Here is a 20,601-nt window from a genome sequence, read left to right as displayed (position 1 = left end):
CAAGATGAGATAATAGGCATTTAGAGATTTGTGCTGGTGAGCAGCAAGTACATGTAGATCAATAATACCCTGTATTAACTCGAAAGACGTTTTTATTATTTATATTTCAAATTTAGCATGATGATGGAGTGAAAAAGTCAATGATCTCTTTGATTAGTATTTCATTATTAAAAATGAAATTTTGGAATACACGGCCTTTCTGTGAAAAATAGGGGAAAAACAAGTTTTTGTCTGTAGAGGTTCACGGAAACAAAACTTTTCTTCCAAGTTGCAATAAAGATAAAAAAATGCAATTTACCATAAGCTGCCACTTTAAGTTTGAAATACTTAGTAACTATTTCTTTCATATCAGGTGCGATGCTTTGATTAATCATCAAACGACATTAATGATCATATACTGTCACAGATGTTCACACTGCAACTAAAATAGGAGTCCTTGGTATCCATCATTTTGTATGTATTTTAAGCCCTCAAAAAATTCATGATAGCTTCCCGAATGGCTCTTGCCTCAGCATCACGGCCTTGTCTACGTACAGGGTTATTAATCACTGGCTGGTGCACTCGTCTCTCTTCTCGTCGGACATCCCATTCAGGGTAATAATGTTCCCTGTAAACTTCACATATGTTGTGAAGCACACAACATACCGCTGCTACCTCTGACGCGAAGGCAGTATCGACATCATTCCGCTTGAGAAGGCGCCTCCATCTCCCCTTCAGGCGCCCGAAGGCATTTTCAACGACCATCCTCGCTGAGCTCAGCCTGAAGTTGAAATTGTGCTGGTCCCTGGTCAAATGCCCGGTGTTGGGGAACGCTTTCATTAGCCATCGTTTGAGGGGGTAGGCCGGATCCCCGATGATCACTACAGGTACTTCCACTCCATCAATTATTCGGTTATGCTGTATGAATAAGTTCAAAGAAATAAATGCAATGTGATTTTTTGTCGAATATTAAGAGCCCATACAGCAGTACATTATGCAATAATTATACAAACCATACAAATAAAGAATAAGTGGGAAATTCAAGACAGATAAATTTTGTTATTGTGATATATTTCTACAATACATAGCAATATATAGAATGGGAAACCCTTGCGTACAATATTTCAAACAATGTACAAAAATGAAATCATTTTTATTTCCAGTAGTGCAGTTACAATTTTAACAAATGTTGATACCCTCTACTCGGTGGCGTTCCTAAGATTTTCCACGGGGGGGGGGGGCAAAACCGTCCACCAAAAAATTTGACATGCAAAAAAAAAAAGGTCTTCAATGAGAAATAAAGGATTTTGTACCAGAAAAAATTTGACAAGCCCCCCCCCCAAAAAAAGGTGTTCATGCTCGTCAAGGGAGGGGGGGGGACAAAAAAGGTCTTTCAAGCTCGTCAGGGGGGGGGCAGGGATACGTCCTTTGCATGGGTTATGGCTCGTCAGGGGGAGGGAAACTGCCCCCCCCTCCCCATGTAGGTACACTGTAAAAACGATTGGTCAAAATGACCAATCTGTTGGTTAATATGTGTCCAACCGATAAAATTGGTCAAAAGCAACCAAATTATTGGTTCAAATCGACCAAAATTTTGGTTGATATTGACCAATTTTATCGGTCGGACACATATTAACCAACAGATTGGTCATTTTTACCAATCCCTTTTAAGAGTATACGCTAGTGCCTCTACTTCTATTTAGTCATTGTCTTTTTACGTTCAGGCTAAAAACAAAACCAAAATGAATATGGTTAAAATATCAATCGGAAGAGAGAGCATATTTCTGGTTATTCGATCTTGGAGCTACCTGCATATCATTCCTACCAATTCCTTCATTACCACAACCTTGTTCAAAAGGATTTTGTAAATATACTTTATAGCATGAAAACTTGCCTCTTCTGGAAACAACTGGCCATCATTCTCCGCTCTGTGGAAAAAATCAGAGTTCGCCAACACCCTCGCATCGTGAGTCCGCCCTGGCCACCCAATATTAATGTCTGTGAAACTGTGAAAGAAAAGAAAAATTGGAAATTTCAATCACTGAGAAGAAATAGTTTGCAACAGCCAATGCACAATTAGTTAATGCTAATAATGAGCCTGGATGAGCAAAATTTTACTTACTGTTATGAAAGGCACAGGGGGTAAGTTTTCTTTTTTTTTAACATTTATTTTGATTGGTAAATGAAAGCTTTAAGGATTTAAAAAGTCAAGATAATCACCTTGTTTTCATGTTTATTGAAAGAGGTGCATTGCTGAATCCAGAATACATGGTAATTACCAGCTTTGAGATGAAGTTCAGAAAAGTTTTGGCCGTTTTGTATTTATCAAGCCTGTCAACACTATCAGTATTGAATTTACTGATAATTATGCAATGTGCTGAATTAAAGTGAGAAAGTATTATCCACGATGATATTAAAACACACATAGCGGCACATCGGAGTAAGCCTCAATTTTTTGTGTAATGTTTCAACAAAGATAACGATTTTACTGGGATCTGGTTTATGGTTAGACAATTCTCTCTCTGAAATGAGTAGATCTACATTATATAGGGATAAACTGCCTTTTTGTTCCAGATATAACTATTGTGAGGTATTTTAGCAAGCCATGTTTCATTCATTTTTATTTTAAAGTATGCTTTAATGATATTACCAGTAATTGTGGTCCACTATCGCCTGGAGAATGATTGAGTGCCAACCTTTCCTATTGTGATAATCGGCGGGACTGTCGCAGGGAGCAATGATGGGAAGGTGTGTGCCATCAATGGCTCCAGCACACTGGGGAAACCCCCTCCGTTCGAAACCATTTATTGTTTCTTGAATGCGATGTCCGGCAGGGAGGGATATGTACTGATGCAATAGAGTCTCCTTTATCGCATAGCAGACCTCTCTGGTAACCCTTATAAAAATCGCCAATGGTATTTGAATGGTGCCGAATGGTAGTTGAATGGTGATCTGAATGGTAAATGGTACGCGAATGGTATTTAAGTGGTGTTTCAATGGTAAGTTCTTAATGGTAATTGGTAGTTTATTTAATGGTAAATGGTATACCATATACCCAATGGTGTCTCAGCGGTATGTGACTAATTATATGATTGGTATGACGAATGGTATACCATTACCCAATGGTGTCTCAGTGGTATTCAGTGGTGTCTCAGTGGTATGTGCTTGTAATGGTATGACTGGTATGATCATTGGTATACCATACACCAATGGTGTCTCAGTGGTATACAATGGTGTCTCAGTGGTATTCAATGGTGTCTCAGTAGTATGTGCCTGTAATGGTATGATTGGTATGATCAATGGTATACCATACACCAATGGTGTCTCAGTGGTATACAATGGTGTCTCAGTGGTATTCAATAGTGTCTCAGTAGTATATGCCTCTAATGGTATGACTGGTATAATGAATGGTATACCATACACCAATGGTGTCTCAGTGGTATACAATGGTGTCTCAGTGGTATTCAATGGTGTCTCAGTAGTATGTGCCTGTAATGGTATGATTGGTATGATCAATGGTATACCGTACACCAATGGTGTCTCGTTGGTATACAATGGAGTATCAGTGGTATTCAATAGTGTCTCAGTAGTATATGCCTCTAATGGTATGACTGGTATAATGAATGGTATACCATACACCAATGGTGTCTCAGTGGTATACAATGGTGTCTCAGTGGTATTCAATGGTGTCTCAGTAGTATGTGTCTCTATAATGGTATGACTGGTATGATGAATGGTATACCATATACCAAATTGTGTCTCAGTGGTATTCAATGGTGCTCAGTAGTATGTGCCTCTATAACATGTATAATGGTATGATTAGTATGGTGAATGGTATACCATTACCCAATGGTGTCTCAGTGGTGTCAAATGGTGTCTGAGTAGTATGTGCCTCTAATGGTATGACTGCATGGTATACCATATACCCAATGGTGTCTCAGTAGTATGTGCCTCTATAATGGTATGATTGGTATCAATGGTATACCATATACCCAATATGGTGTCTTAGTAGTATGTGCCTAGTGGTATATATAATCATGTTGGATAATTGTAAAGCCATAGTGGCTTAGTGGTGTTTGCCTAATGAATGCCATTAATGTTAATGGTGAATGGTATGCCCAGTTGCATTACCCATTATCATAATTCCGAAGATTTAAAGAAAATATATCAAAGATTAAAAGGTATTTAGAGTTAATTAAATATTTGAGCTGTGACTTTTATGCGAGCAGCTTCCCCAAATCAAGTGTAATCGCTCATGATTGTAAACATGGTATCTTGCATTCTTTTAAATTGTCTTTTTCCTTATTAAGTAAAAGGTCTATATGTGTTTAAATATTATTGATCCAGTGGTTATAACATTATAAATTTGTTATATTTTACAATTGTACTTGTTACTTTCTAAATTTAAATCTGATGCAATGGGTGCAAAAATAAAATCAATCGGTCAATGAAATCTTTTTTGATAATAAGGGTTTTGATTTTTAATTAATAAGTTTTATTCTATTTTTATAATAATTTTGCTTGTTTATGGCCGCTTTTTATAAAAAAAACTATATATTGAGTGTTCCAAGAAGATATTTGCAATCAATCCCAAAATTCGATCAGATGCAAATTTACAGGTGATGATAAACATTAAGTTTATCTAGAACATAACAATTTGGATTTTTTTATGGATCAGTTGCAAGTTTGCAATGAAAAGTATGACTCTCATGATTTTGGAGTCTGAAATTAATTTGCATTCGATTGCTTCGATTGCGGCAAGTTTCTTGCAATGCCCCATATTTTGCTCAAAATGAATTCACTGTTGGTTGTCTTGGTCCCCCAACCTCTATCAAATTCCCATCCGCAAACCCTGATTTGGTCTGTCTGCAACGTCAAAAGCCCCCTCTGAACCCATTTGTACACTATTATAGCTGCTTCCAATCATGAATTATTTCTCTCTTTTTTTTACAAATGATATTTTCAAAATTCTAATTCTATTTTTTAGGCCCTAATTATTCTTTCCCACTTGTGGACAGCGTTTATAAAGAGGAGAGATATTCTATAGGCCGATCATTACTTGATTGAAATGATTTATCCAAGCTTGCTCCCTCACCCCTATCAAAATTCCCTGCATGCATGCCGCCATCAGGGTATAGTACAATGTAACAGAAAAGAAATCTACTGAATGAAATCTCAATTTCTATCATTACAAAAGCAAATTAAAAGGGAAGATGAGGAATGAGTAAAAAAATATATATTAAGGGAAAAAACAAGAAAAGAAAAAAGGCAATGAAGAAAAGAAATTAGATTAACAGAAAAGAAAAAAGACAACGAAAATAAAAAAGAAAATAAGAGAATACAGGAAAAAAAGTGAAGGGATCAAAAACTTTTTTCATAGATTCCAAGATCCAAGGAAAACAGTGACACGCCATCATGGTTTCCAACCCAGAGCCAATCGAGAGGAAAAAGAAGACACCCCTGATTTGGTTTTAATTCACCCCCTCCCCTCCCTTTCGCGTTGGCAAGCAGGGCCGCTTGGCTGCTTGTTAGCTAGCTCTATCGCACGCACGTACGCGCGCGCACGTCTAACCGCCAATTGCAATATTTGAAAAAGAAAACTCCATCTACCGGGACCGCCGTTTTGCTGTTGATAAGTCCGTCGATAATTCATCAAAAACTAAAGGAACACGGGTCAGATTCGGACAGCGACTTCAAAGTCATTTGTAGAAGGCTAAACAGTAAGTTCTATAACAATTTTCTTTGATTTATTTCTCAAATTGTCTCAAAATATTAGATGTCGGTGTACTGCCACGACCACTGCACTGCACTGCCACCGCCATTGCATGCCCCGTTGGCGCTGGCCGCTGCTCTACTGGCCGGGACGTGGCTATGAGTATGACGATAGGGAGTGCTTATGCTTTGTGTTGGCTGAGTTGAGCTCGGCGAGCATGGAATAGATTAGTAATTCGCTCGTATTGCCTGATGTTTATTGTCAATGTTTTACAAAAACCATCTCTGAATACGTTGAATTCATGAATGAATGATTTGTTAATGCTAATGTCAAGACTGTCAAAGCGTTAATTGTGAAACACTGCACTGCACAACGTAATTCACTGAAATTGAAAACTTGCCGACAAATATTGTTTTGGAATTAGGTCTATAATTTGTTGTTGTTGATAGATGTTGGTAAATGAGATAAAATGGAGGTGAAACATGGTAGGGGTCCTAAAGTTTGAAAAATGATAAAGACTACGCAGCCCCTATAAAGTTACACTGTACACACCACTCATCGCACATAGGGTGAAATGTGCACTTTGTGTGTGGAACTGTGACTGGACAGAGTGACAAACGATTCCTATTCAATTTTTCTACAGAGGCTGCAATAATTATGCAGAGAAAAGTGGCGCTAATGCAGTTTTGCACCGGCCGATTACCCACAACGAACAATTGTCCATAGACTGTGTACAACGGATAGATCGTCTCCGCACAGCGATTCGAAGACCGCTGATTGGTCAATCGCGCAGATCACGTCATGACCACGTGGTCCCAAAAATAATTCCTTCGGACTGCGTGCGGAAGTATCGATAGCGATAACGATATCCGGTCACGTTGTGTACGCCGTAAATAGTTTTGGTTCGTGATCGGATCGCTCCGGTATCGATCGAAAATTATCGAAACTCTGCAATTTCATGCATATTCACGCGACGCTCCGAAACCCGGAAGCCAATTGACTTTGCGCACGTTGCGATAGACTCTACAAATTCCAACGAACACGATGGCATATAGACGCTAATTCGTAAGATTTTGACAGAAAAGCAAGAAGTAATCGAAATTTGCTTACCTGTGCAGTATCGGTGAGAAAATAGATCCTCCGAGAATACCTTTCATAATTCATATAAAATACGGGAAAGTGAAATTCTAGGTCGATTTTGGTACGAGGTGATAGAGAATTGCACACTTGTTTTGGTGGAATTCTGTGTGGGGAAATAAAAGGCTTGCACTGCGCATGCTTACTATATTTTCATTCATAAATTGGTTCTCGGCAGGGGCTGGATGACGTCATGTAATAAGCAAAAATGTACACGACCGCTACGTTCACGCTCCGCTATCCGTTGTACACAATTGTTCGTTGTGTTACCAGCATACCTCATCACCAAAATTTGTTCCCAAATGTCATGACAGGTCTCTCAGTCACATTTCGATGTTAATACCACCTCTTTTCAAAATATCGGGAACGGCTGTATTTAGTCTTAGATCTCGAGGCGTTGACAAATGGTTGATCTAATCCGTAGAAATCACTTCGCGGATTGGATTCGCTGTAATGTTTATTGGGACTGAAGTTAGCAAACAAATCATGCTAACATGTGGCGAACAAACAGCCAGCATGCCGCATGCGAATCTTTTGGTCGCATAACTTCGGTCCATTTCAACATGACGGCAAATCCAAGCGATCCGCAATATTTTGAAAAGTGGTGGGCATATTGTGTATTGACCTCAAAACGTGTGTAGACAAATACGACAATTTCTGGTGGGGAGTTTTGCTCGAAGTTGGCTGGTGTGAAACTTGTGAAGCATTAATGCGGGAGGTTATTATTAGATCATTTCATGGGGCTAGGCATATCAATTTTTAAAGTAAATTTTATCCTTTTTTAAGTTTGTCCTGTGATCACATTTTATCTGTTTTTATTTATTTACTGATCAAAACTTGCCTAAAACAATGTCTGGAATTCATCCACTGGCATACGATTGTCCATGAACGGATCCATGATTTCTCAAAGGGGGTAGTGGGGCAGATTTTCCCAAGGAAATTTTATATAACAAGCAAACCAAAAAAGAGATCCTCACTCTTGTATGAGACAATATTTTCAATATAAATATTTGCTGTAACTTTCGAAGGGGAGGGGGAACACTTGTGTAAGAAAGCCACATTTTTATCTTGCTCTCAAGGTGGGGGCACAGGGGTCCATTGCAGAAAGAGTTGCGTTTAAACCCAGGTCAAAAAATCAATCGCAAGTCCCAAATGCGCGCTGTTGATTGGTTGAAAATCAAGTTGCGTATGATATTTAGAGTTGCGATTTATTGCAACTCAAAATATACAACGGACCCCAGGTCAAATGTGCCCACTTGGATCCGCTTCTGGGATTGTCAATACCAGGGAAATGGAATTTATGTCATCGATTACCCTCCTTTTGAAAATTGCTGCTCTGGAAATTTGATTTCAGATGACATAGCTATTACTAGTATAAAGCATGCACATTTATAATACAGCCTTGTCTGAACTAAGCTGAACAATATCACATTTTATTATTGTATTCCTGAATTGTGGGCTGGTAATCAGAGATCCATGAAAAATATCTCTAAAATTAAAGTTCTAAGATCATTCTTTTTCTATTACTATATTAGTATTCTATTTTTGTTTGTATCTGCACATACATGCAGATTTTACAACACTTAAATTGATTTTATTTCATTTTCAAAGTTTGGACGACGGATACACTGGATGATAAGGTAGATGGTCCAGCCTTACATGGGAATGACACGACGGGTGTTGAACACAGAAAACGTGCCGTGTACAAGAAAAAAATGGAGTTTATGAAAGGTATGTGTGTAAGAATTTTCTTCAGTAGGAAAAATTGCAAAGCTTCATGAGATAAAACAGATTGTATTCCTGCAGTGGCATAGCTGAAAAAAAAAATCAGTATGTTGGCTGAGGGGTGGACACTTTGTCCTCATGTATTCATTTGTTGTGGTATTTGTCATCATTGGGGCCTCCCATTAGATAATAGGTTATTTTCTTCCCATCTATGGTTAAACATAAATTTATTTAACATATTTTACAAAATGTTGATATTTGTTAATTGGTACCGTTCAATTGAATGGTAGTGTATACTGCAAATTTCTCGATATTTAAAAAAATATAAGAACTTCTAAAGAAAGCTTAAACACACGACAAGCATTGATGTTTTGAACCTTTAGCTAATATACTGTCCTTTGCATTGTTTTCATCCAATATTTCTTATTACAGCTTCAAGGAATTAATCCTGCCGGGTACCCATTCACTTCACCTGGGTCTAGTGCAGCATAGTGTGGATAAATTTCGGGCTCAAGGAAAACACACCATGGCTAGGACTCAAATTCATGACCCTCTGTTTGTAAGGTGAGAGTCAGAACCACTAGACCACGACGTACCCAAGCTGATGTCATATCCCCTCTTGTTCTTTTGTATTTTATTACAAGAAGTCATGCTTATTTACACTTTGTCCTCCGAGGACTATAAAAAATGGAGTGAAAATTTATTTCAAAGACATGTCCACCCTAACAAAAAGTTGATTTGATTAAATAGAGAAAAATGAAACATAAAAATCGGATGAAAAATAAGAAAGGTATGACATTTTTAAGTTTCACTCAATTTCACTTAATAGTTATATGCACATCCTGGTCGGTATGCAAATGAGGGAACTGATGACATCACTCATTCACTTTTCTTTTGTTTTTTTTAAATATGAAATATAATTTTCTCCCCATTGACCTTTGAAATAAAGTTTTATTTCTCACTGAATATGTGGAGTTACCATTGCTTAACATTATTTGGTTCAGTCCAGTTGGTCCTTATTGTCAAATCTGTAAAAATTGAAATATTGTAGAAGTAAAACAATGAAAAACAAAACAAAAAGTGAGGGACATCATCGATTCTCTCATATGCATGTGGGTAAATTGTGCATATAACTATTTTGTGAAATATAAGCGAAATTTTGCATCCGATTTTGATGAAATATTTTGCATGATGCTTGCCTGATTTTTCTCTGTTGATTCAAAACAACATTTTCTGTGGTGGACTTGACCTTTAATGTGAAGATATGCATTGCTGGAAATAATGATATGATACTTGGGACATATCATACACACATGTATGAAAATATGAAATAATTATGATTTCATTTCATACAATAAGCCTAGCAAATATTCCTGACAATCATGTGTACATTAGGTTAGTTTTTTACCAAAACATTGTTAAAATTTCAAATTCAATAACTTTGTTATTATTAGATGTTAACGAAATTTTCAGCATGATGTTTTTCTGATTCATTCTCTCCCTACCAAAATCTCCCCTCTTCTATGCTTTCTTTCTATGGTCCCCTTCATTCTCATAACTATTTTATGTGTAAAATGTAACCGGTCGTCCAACCCATTTGATTGAAGGGCTAGAGGTACTCGAGACTGAAAGTTATGTGATATAATTCAAAGTGTGCATCAGACAAACAAAAAGCACTGAAAATTTCATCAAAATTTGTTGAGGATTAACGAAGTTATGACGAATTAAAGTTGTTATTTTTTGGTAAAACTGTTCTCTTCAAGTCCTCATGAATATACAAAATCACAATTTATATATTTTTTGTATTATATGAATTCAAATTTTGTCCAAGCTAGGTTGTAAAAAATTACAATTGACTACTGATTCTGTGTAAGACAATAATCATATTATTTCTCACACATAGTTGAGTTATTCATCTGATTCAGCACAGCAAAAATAGACAGAAAAGAAATAAGTGGGTATCTTGTATATATTATTTTCTATATATTTTGCAAAAAGAGGTCTCTATTTTTTCTGTTTTTTAGTGTTCCAAATTGAATAATTTTCTTTCCCTATTTTCATTATATTTTCTTTCTATGTGTGATATATACTTTATTTCTTAATGTATCTTTATTGTATTTATTATAAACTTTTGGGGTGTTTCTACAGTAAATCATTAAAAACAGTTTATCTTTTCCGGACTCGAATATTCTTATCGCTCTTAAACCAACCTGTTTCTACGGACCGAATAATCTGATTAACTTGCATTTCACTTAGCAAATAGGGCAGAAATCGGAAAATTCAATTTATAACATCAACATTGCATTTCGGTATGTCTCGTTAGGAAAATTTTCAAAATTCATGGTAGATCTCACTCATTGTAGCAGGTATACGTGTTATGCGATCAGCTGGCGAGATTAAACAGGCCAGAATATATGTATACTGTGAGATCGCACTTCTGGGTTCAAGCACTTAAGCCAGACATGCATGCTATTTTGCCCTATGTTTTACAGAAAAATTAAACGGATTAACATGGCAATAACCACCTCTCAAAGAAAAATGAGAAACCGTATTTTGTGCGATGCAATTTATCAGTTAACCACATCGCGTCTGTTTCTACAGGAAACTTATCCAGGATTCTGGATACTTAGGCGGGTAATACTTTTTAACAATTCTTTGTAGAAACACGCCATTGATATATCTTTTTAGGTGAAAAGAAAAAAAGAGAACAATTCGGGGGTACTATTTTGCCCCCTTTTGGGGATATTTCATTTCTTCTAGGTGTGGTACCCTTTATTCATTTGGCCATGTGAAGGCTATCGCACATTTTGAGTTTAATCTTCGAAATTTGGTGTTCATTAGTTTGTTGTCCAAATTCTGTCTTACATGTAAATTTGTTTATAGGAAAATTAACATAATATCTATGTGGAGTGCAATCATTGATCTCTTGTAGTGTCGCGTAGTCACATGTATTCATAATATGGTGCTTTTATGCCATACCTGTCAATACTCTTTTGTACTTGAACTTATTAGTAAAAAAATGTTTATTAATGTTGTTGAAAGCAATTACACACAACAGATTTAACATCAAGTATCAGGTTTGTATGCAGAACAGTGGTTTTGCCAAGTACGCAATCCATGTAAAAAGCAATAAGAGAGAACAGGTTTATTTTTGGAAATGTTAGTCTTCATTTGTTGTGTTTTTCAAACTCGATCTGTCTTGATACATGTTTATTTTTTTCATAGCAAGATTGACAGAGATATCAACGAATAGCTAAGTCATATATATTAATAACTTATGTGCTTTAATCATAAAGTCTATACTTGTGAATACTCTGTGCCATTTATGCTGTACTTAAACTTCTTATAGTAAAAGCAATTTAATGACGTTCTTGAAATAACTGCTTTCATTTTTTTCTTGTGTATACCGGGGTACTTATTCCATTATTAAGCTTTCCATTAGCCCCAGAGATATGCTGTTCACCATTGGTCTACCATTCACTGTACTTTATTGGCTTACTATACATTGCACATCTTTGTTCTACTGTCTACCATTGGTCTACCATTGAATGTACACTTGTCGTCTATAGTGTATGACCAATGGTGTTATTTGAATGGTTGACTAATAGTATAGTGTATGGTATGACAGTATTGTATGGTAAATGGTAGGTCAATGGTGTACAGTGTATGGTAAGCCAATGGTGTATGGTAAGCCTACGGTGTACGGTGAATATTAGTTCAATGGTGTATGGTAGGCCAATGGTGTACTGTAAATGGTAGGTCAATGGTGTTCGGTGTATGGTAGAATGGTGTAAAGTGAATGGTCAATCAATGGTGAACGGTTTACGGCGAATGGTAGTTGAATGGTGAGCGCTCAATGGTACACGAATGGTGTATGTTGAATGGTACGCGAATGGTGTACGGTGAATGATACGCGGATGGTGAATGGTACATGAATGGTGTATGGTCAATGGTCAATGGTAGGCGAATGGTGTATGGTGAAAGGCAATTGGTAGGCCAATGGTGTCCAGTGAATGGTGGCTGAATGGTAAATGGTAGGCCAGTGAATGGTGGCTGAATGGTGAATGGTGGTCAATGGTAAACCTGTCTATAGTGGCCATATGGTAGATCAATGGTGAATGGTGTTTGATCAATGGTATATGAATGGTAAATGGTGCTCATGAATATGGTAATAGTAACGTCCCAATTATTTAAATTAGTTTGAATGGTATACCATTGAGGCTTGAATGGTATACCATTGGTGTATGGTGGGTGCTGTGCGAATGGTATTCCAATGGTATATCAATGGTGTATGATGAATGGTAGTCAATGGTATACCATTCAATTTTTTTTATAAGGGAAGGTTACAGAGAGTTGATATACCAATTCCAAATAAAGTTGCAAGGCTCCTATATTCGGTCGGGGTTGCCAGCCACCACAGAACAATTGCCAGTCTTTTCTTGTAGTGAATGGTTCGCGGCTGTCCATTCGGGGTTCTTTTATCAAGTAGGGGTCGGAGCTGTTCTGCTATATATTCAAATGTGTCACGGGACATACGAAAATGCTTCCGCCATTCCTGATCGTTGAAGTCAGGGGCGCGGGCATCATCTCTCCACAAAGCATGTGCATGTCTCCGCCGCCAGAATGTCCTATTACATGTCCTACCGTTGAATACAGCAGAAGCGATGGAGATCGAGGTGAGTAACCAACGGCGTCGCTGGAAACGACGGCGATTCCTCCTTGTTTCTAGATCGAACAGAGCCCGCTTTCTCCTTAGTTTTTGCCTGAACTGTAATTTCATCTGGTTGAGCAGTCGTATGGTTTTCAACTGAGTATGTGCGATCACCAAATTAGTGACGATTATTTGCCAGAGAAACATATTGGGAAAGAGCGAGAGATGAGTGCATGTACGGTATATCCAGTACAGTGCAGTGGTATAATTTTGAGATTTCGCGCGCGGCAAGATACACGGAAGTGCCATATCCCGCGCCCCGGAAACACAACCCCGTCGGAGGGACGTGTGCGGTTGCCATGACGATTATCCGCCTTTTTCAGGACGGGCGCTCGTAAAAATAAGGCGGCTTATTTTCGGAGTTTATGAACGCGATTTTTATTGAATTATCCGCATTACTCTTAGGCGGCTTATTTTTATTGGGTTTATGAAAAGGGTATCATATTCCATCCTGAAAACTGGACATTCTAAGCATTTTTGTATGAACAGGAGGAGTATCTTACCAAACTATTATTGATGGGAGCGCGAAGCCAAAAAAATTGATTTTCCACCTGAAAACTGGATATTCTAAGCAATGTTTGTAACCAGGAACAGAACGAATACCTTACACTAAACAATAATTGATGGGATCGCGAAGAGCTAGCCCCAAAATTTGTGATTTTTAACCTGAAATGAATTATGTTTTACTTCGAAAAACGCTAATTCATTTTGAAAAGGGCACATCTCATTTTTAAGACGGGGCATTTTCCATTTTGAAAAAAAAAATTGCATACGGGGATTTTTTTTATATTTATTTATGTTCCGCCGCCCCTGGTACAATTCAGCATTATGATTGGTTCGTCGCGAAAGGCCGTGACCCTTTTCTTCTTGAAAAAATTCCGATAATCCGGGGTCACAAACTTAGATCAAGTAACTATTCTCCGTGGAACCCTGGGGCCGATTGCACGAAAGGGTCTTTCCAAGGACCGCCTTTTGTGTCGCCCATCTTTTATGATATGCAAAAAGCGGGGTGTTTCTGAAATTTATGATAAAGAATAAGATTCGTTAGCTTGCTTTTAAATCAAATGTTATAAAATTTCATGATATATCACATCATTTTATAAACAAATATTTTGCTAATTTCAACAGACGAATGAATGTTTGCAGATGATTTATTTAAAATGCGTTTCACATGGCGCATCATAAAAGATGGGCGACACGAAAGACGGTCCTTGCAAAGACCCTTTCGTACAATCGGCCCCTGGACCTAATAGAGTTCAATGGTTTACATAGCTATTGTTTACTATGGTATTGTTATAGAGACTCGTCGTTTGAAGACATTCGCATCATGCCTCACTCCATAGTTGAATGGTTGCCTTTTGGTAAGCTTTGCTCAACAAGTTTGTTCTCTCATTGCAGGCCTTCGTGATCTTCTTGTTCTTGATTTTTCTCTAACTTTATCACCATCAACATCAATTGTAATATGTTGTGTCCGTCCGTTCAATGCCGAGGACAAGCGACTCGAGATATATGTGCCACAAGAATTATATATAAAATGATACTCGTGCTGGTGGCCCTGAAAAAAGGGCTGATATCGAATAGACATGATAGAAGGCACTGAAAGAGGAACAATAGATACCCTGCCTGCCTGCCCCAACCTTCCGGGTGCTGACCATGCTGACAGCACGGTCAACGTGACAGATACAGATAAGTGCATAATTCGCTTTCCCTTTAATTTCTCTATCACATGTTCTTTTTTAAAATAATTTTTTACATGATTGATACCCATAACTGAAGAGTAAATGCATTATCTATCGCAGGAGCAGATTGGCATGGGGCTCGTCTAAGAGATATAACTATTTTCAAATTTGTCGTCATGGCAACTACCTTGAAAACTATGATTTTGATTGGCTGATGCCGACGCCCTGGCCGGTTACTATGGCAGCTAGTTTCCATTGATACCACATAATAACTCCAGACTTCTGAAACGGGTAGCTTGTCTTTCTTTTTCCATACTGAAGTGTTGTAACATTTACATCCTGCTTTCCGTATTGTGAGCCAACAAAAATTGGCCGTACCCAATTGAGGGGGGGGGGGGGGTGGTGAGTGTGTGTATGTTGGGGAGGTTGTCCCCAGATATAGCTTCTACCTTTTATATATTTATGTTTCATAAGAATCGCTATTTATATTTTCTTAATCGCGTGAGATGACCATTCCGGCATGAAATAAAAACGGACGTAAAGAAAAAAAAAGGAGGGGGGGGGGGCTTATTGACCCAAAATTTTTACAAAGAAGAAAGGGGGGGAGGGGGAGAGAAATAAAAGGAGAATGGATGGAACATGATATTTCCTCGCTCTTAGGTTTTTCATCTTTTTCCCAATTGTCGTGTCTGCATGACATCCTGAATATTTATGACTGATTAACTACTGCTTTTGATCATCATTCCTACTATTTTTAAATCAATATTGAATTATTATCGTTATCATTGTTAATCTTTTTTTAACCAAAGTCGAATTTATGAGTTTCGTGTGATTATGTAACGTGTGGATATTATTTCTTAAGAAGTTTAAGCAGTTTAATGTTCAATGTTTAATCTTCAATGAATGATTCAGATTAAACACTTTATTATTATGAAAGGTAAAGTCCACCTCAGAAAAAAAGGTTGATTTGAATCAATAGAGAAAGATCAGACGATCAGATATAACTCTGAAAATTTCATCAAAATCGGCTGTAAAATAAGAAAGTTATGACATTTCAAAGTTTCGCCTATTTTCAACAAAATAGTAATATGAACGAGCCAGTTACATCCAAATGAGAGAGTCGATGATGTCCCTCACTATGTCTTTTGTTTTTTATTGTTTGAATTATACAATATTTCAATTTTTACGAATTTGACGATTAGGACCTCCTTGCCTTAAGCACAAAATGTTAAAATAATGGATTTCCACGTGTCCAGGCTGGAATGAAACTTCATTTCACATGACAATAACAAGAAAATAAAAATGTTTCATATTTCATGTAATAAAATACAAAAGAAGTAGTGAGTGAGTGATGTCATCAACTCTCTCATTTGGATGTAACTGGCTCGTTCATATACAAAAAAATAAGCGAAACTTTAAAATGCCATAACTTTCCTATTTTACATCCGATTTTGACGAAATTTTCAGTGTTATGCTTGATGAAATTTTCTCTTTTTATTCAAATCAAGGTTTTGTTGGGGTGGACTTGTTCTTTAAACAGTTAATTTGACAACTATTGTAAAGTTCATTTCGTGAACAACGTAATATCGAAATTTGAACGCCAGTGTTTTACATGTGTAAGTATTAAAATTGTTTCCATTATATAATAGCATGTAAAATGTATTTAAGTAACCTTTCTCGCATCATTGCATATATCCGTGATTACGCAAATTATTATCACACAAAATATAGAATAAAAAGAATGTGTAATTATATAGCATATATGTTTCTTCATTATAAAGATATGACTTTCCATATTTATATTTGGGGAGAAAACTGACCAGCACCTTCATTAGGAGGTCTCATATTGACTGTGTTAGAATGTGTTAAAATAACAAGTTTTAGAATGTACCTATCGAGATTACCATCAGTAATCTAGAGAATAAATGAGCCTGTAAATAATACAAATTTCAAGGGAAATGTACTTCCTTTCTCGTCATGTCTACATCCTGTTCGGGAGATGATCAGGGGACCGTTTCATTAAAGTTGTCAGCACTGACAAGATGTCTTTCTCCGTCAGTTACCATAGTCACAGTCAGAGACCAGAGCTTCTCAGCCAATCAACGGCTAGGGTTTCACTCAAATAGTCAGCACTGACAATTAAGTTAGTGCTGAAAACTTTTACGAAACATTCCCAGATGGTAAGATCTTCGATCCGACATATTGTCATCTCATCTCTCTCTTACAAGATGTAGATATGGCGAGATCTAAGATCTTGTCATCTGGGGAGCGTTTCATGTCTCATTTTATCCGACAGTTGCCACAATAAAAGTGCTTCTCAGCCATGAACATCAAGGAAAGTTGTCAGGTCTGACAACTTGTCGGACAAAAATGTTGATGAAACACTCCCATGACCATCTCACCCAGAGGATGTAGACATGACGAGATGTAAGATATTGTCATCTGATCATCTCTTCCACGGGATGTAGTGACGAGATCTAAGATCTTGACATCTCATCGCCTCTCCCACCTTGCCCACAAGAGGCATAGACATGACGAGATCCGAGCTAGATCTTGTTATCTCAACATCTCTTCCACAGGATGTAGACATGATGAGATCTAAGATCCTGTCATCTGATCATCTCTTCCACAGGATGACGAGATCCAAGATCTTGTCATCTCATCGCCTTCCCCACAGGATATAGACATGGAGAGATCCGAGCTAGATCTTCTTATGTCAAAATCTCTTCTATACAGGATATAGACTTGACGATATCCAAGATCTTAAAATCTGATCATCTCTCCCACAGGATGTAGACATGACGAGATCTAAGATCTTGTCATTTGATAGTCTCTCCCAAGGGATGTAGACATGACGAGATCTAAGATCTTGTCATCTGATCATCTCTTCCACGGGATGTAGTGACGAGATCCAAGATCTTGTCATTTGATAATCTCTCCCAAGGGATGTAGTGACGAGATCTAAGATCTTGTCATTTGATAATCTCCCCCAAGGGATATAGACATGACGAGATCTAAGATCTTGTCATTTGATAATCTCTCCCAAGGGATATAGACATGAGGAGATCCAGGATCTTGTCATTTGATAATCTCTCCCAAGGGATGTAGACATGACGAGATCTAAGATCTTGTCATTTGATAATCTCTCCCAAGGGATGTAGACATGACGAGATCTAAGATCTTGTCATTTGATAATCTCTCCCAAGATATGTAGACATGACGAGATCTAAGATCTTGTCTTTTGATAATCTCCCCAAGGGATGTAGACATGACGAGATCTAAGATCTTGTCATTTGATAATCTCTCCCAAGGGATATAGACATAACGAGATCCAGGATCTTGTCATTTGATAATCTCTCCAAAGGGATATAGACATGACGAGATCCAGGATCTTGTCATCTTATCGCCTCTCCAACCTTGCCCCCAAGATGTATAGACATGACGAGATCCGAGCTAGATCTTGTCATCTCAACATCTGTTCTATACAGGGAGTTGACATGAAGAGATCCAAGATCTTGTCATCTTATCATCTCCCCCACTGGATGTAGGCATGACGAGATCCGAGATCTCGTCATCTCATCTTTTTTTTTCTAATGAGATGTAGACATGACGAGATTATCATCTGAACCTCAGGGTAACAAACTTATATGTCGGATAGAAATTTTGTTAATATAAACTGTTGAAAAATGTGATGTTTTACTCTAATAGTAAAAGAAATATCCATTAAAGGAAGAAGAGTATTGTGGGTTTCTAGCGACATTGTCAGTGTCATGTCAGATGTGACCATTTTTATACAGTGGAATATTACTTCTACTGGTTGCCATTTACATCTTTCAGATAAACGAAATTCATTTTATAAAATCCAATTTTCAGCCAAAGGCTGAATAACATTAATTTGTACAGTTTAAAATATCAATACTAACAATGTACATGTGTGAACAAATGCATGATATAGGGAAGGGGGGGGGGGAACAAAATAAGTAGTAATAACATAAAGAAAATACAAGGAGATGAGAAGGAGACTAATGAATACTTGAAGATATCCTTGTAATTACTCTGATATTTTAAAAAAGAGTTGGATGTATGAAATAGCAATTTGACCTTTGGAAGCAAAACATTGGTTCATATATATATATATATATATGTGTGATAAATTATTCATATACTACAGCTTTTGCAACTCTTTTATCCAAATATGATATAAAAAAAATGAAGAGAACAATTGTATAATACACCTTGAACGGTGCGTAGTTTCACATTTTCTGGTACCAACTGGCTTCGCACCGCTCAAATTTAGGACGAAATATTACACCAAATAAGATGCTGCCAGTATTGCAATAAGGGTACGATCTGGATCTTTATTTTCTAACATGCATAAAACTATATACATATCCATTATATACATATATATATATATATATATAATCAAACTAAATGAAGAATAGTTAAAGAATGCTCAATTATTTCACTTTAACTAGTTTCGTCTTTAATTCTTCAGAAATATATATATATATATATATATAATATATATACACCCACACATAACTGTTTACATAAATTCCTTATAGTTTTTCATATACAATAACAAAGAAAATTCCGGATCTCACGCTAAATGCAATACTGTCGGCAGCCTCTTGCGCCCTAAATTTGAGCGGTTCAAAGTGCAGATTTCCCCTTAAATTTTGCACCCGAAAAGCCTGTTGACACCAGTAAATACTACTACATAGAATTCAAGGTGCATTACAAAATCGTTTCCTTAAAGGTACGGCTGTCCACCCTAGAAAGGTGCATAATCCAGCAAACTGTACCTTAAGAGGTGAAAAAGTTTCTTGGTGCACCCAGAAGGTGCTTCCAGTGTAGTATTTGAACTGCTAATGGCGCAGTTACATTTCTCCTACGGTGGCCGTACAGAGAGTCGAAAACAGCTGTTTTAACCTTCCCCCCAGCTACATACAGGTGGTTTGAATAAAAGTGAATAAAAGGGTAGTTTTCGACACGCGGTATAGCCGCCATAGGGGAAATGTAATTGCAAATCCGTCTCACTTTTTTTTGCAAATTGGTCTTTTTTATTAATTATATGATAAGCATGCATGAAATTATATTGTTTGAATGAAATTTGCACTAACCAAGTGGGAATCTTCCAAATTCTTGAATGTAACGAATATTCGAAGGCAAAGTCCATGAAAAAAATTAAAAAGGGCCTACTTCTTTTTGTAAGAAACGATGCGATGATGTGATGAGATTATTTTGAATTTGCAGATAGAATATCATTGTTAATATATCATTAATTATATCTTGTCTAATCATTTAATGAAAAAAATCTCTGGTGGTTGTGGTTTTGTATTTTAATAGTATAGGAATGTCTGGCTGGGAGATGGTGACCTGTGAATAATGAGCCTACGGGGCGTCGTCCCTTAAACTGTGGGAGAACGGCACGCCCAGCCAGGCTTAGTTACGTAGTATTATTTTGATTTTTTTAATAGGGCTTAGAATAGGGCTTGTGAATTCTGTGACTACCGGATTTTTAATGTACTAGTAATGCTTTTAAAGCATATGTGTTTGCAGTTTACTAATGTAAAATTCTTTATCATTTTTAGTCAAATTAGTGCTAACGCTCATTTTACGATAGTATATGTTTTCAGGCGAGTTTAGGCCGT

General features: G+C 37.1%; 1 protein-coding gene across 1 annotated transcript; it reads right to left on the bottom strand.

Moving 5' to 3' along the window:
• Window positions 1-462: 462 nt before the first annotated feature.
• LOC121431267 (protein ANTAGONIST OF LIKE HETEROCHROMATIN PROTEIN 1-like) lies at window positions 463-17,363 on the bottom strand. Its single transcript, XM_041628777.1, has 4 exons — window positions 17,347-17,363; window positions 2,630-2,866; window positions 1,874-1,985; window positions 463-897 (listed from the first exon to the last, which is right to left on the bottom strand). The coding sequence occupies exons 1-4, from the start codon at window positions 17,361-17,363 to the stop codon at window positions 463-465; spliced, it is 801 nt and encodes a 266-aa protein (XP_041484711.1).
• Between the last annotated feature and the right edge of the window lie 3,238 nt (window positions 17,364-20,601).

This window comes from Lytechinus variegatus, chromosome 17 (genome assembly GCF_018143015.1).
Source record: "Lytechinus variegatus isolate NC3 chromosome 17, Lvar_3.0, whole genome shotgun sequence".
NCBI classification, from domain to species: domain Eukaryota; kingdom Metazoa; phylum Echinodermata; class Echinoidea; order Temnopleuroida; family Toxopneustidae; genus Lytechinus; species Lytechinus variegatus.
Note: the sequence above shows the minus strand (reverse complement) of the source record. Positions and strands in the feature narration are given on the sequence as shown.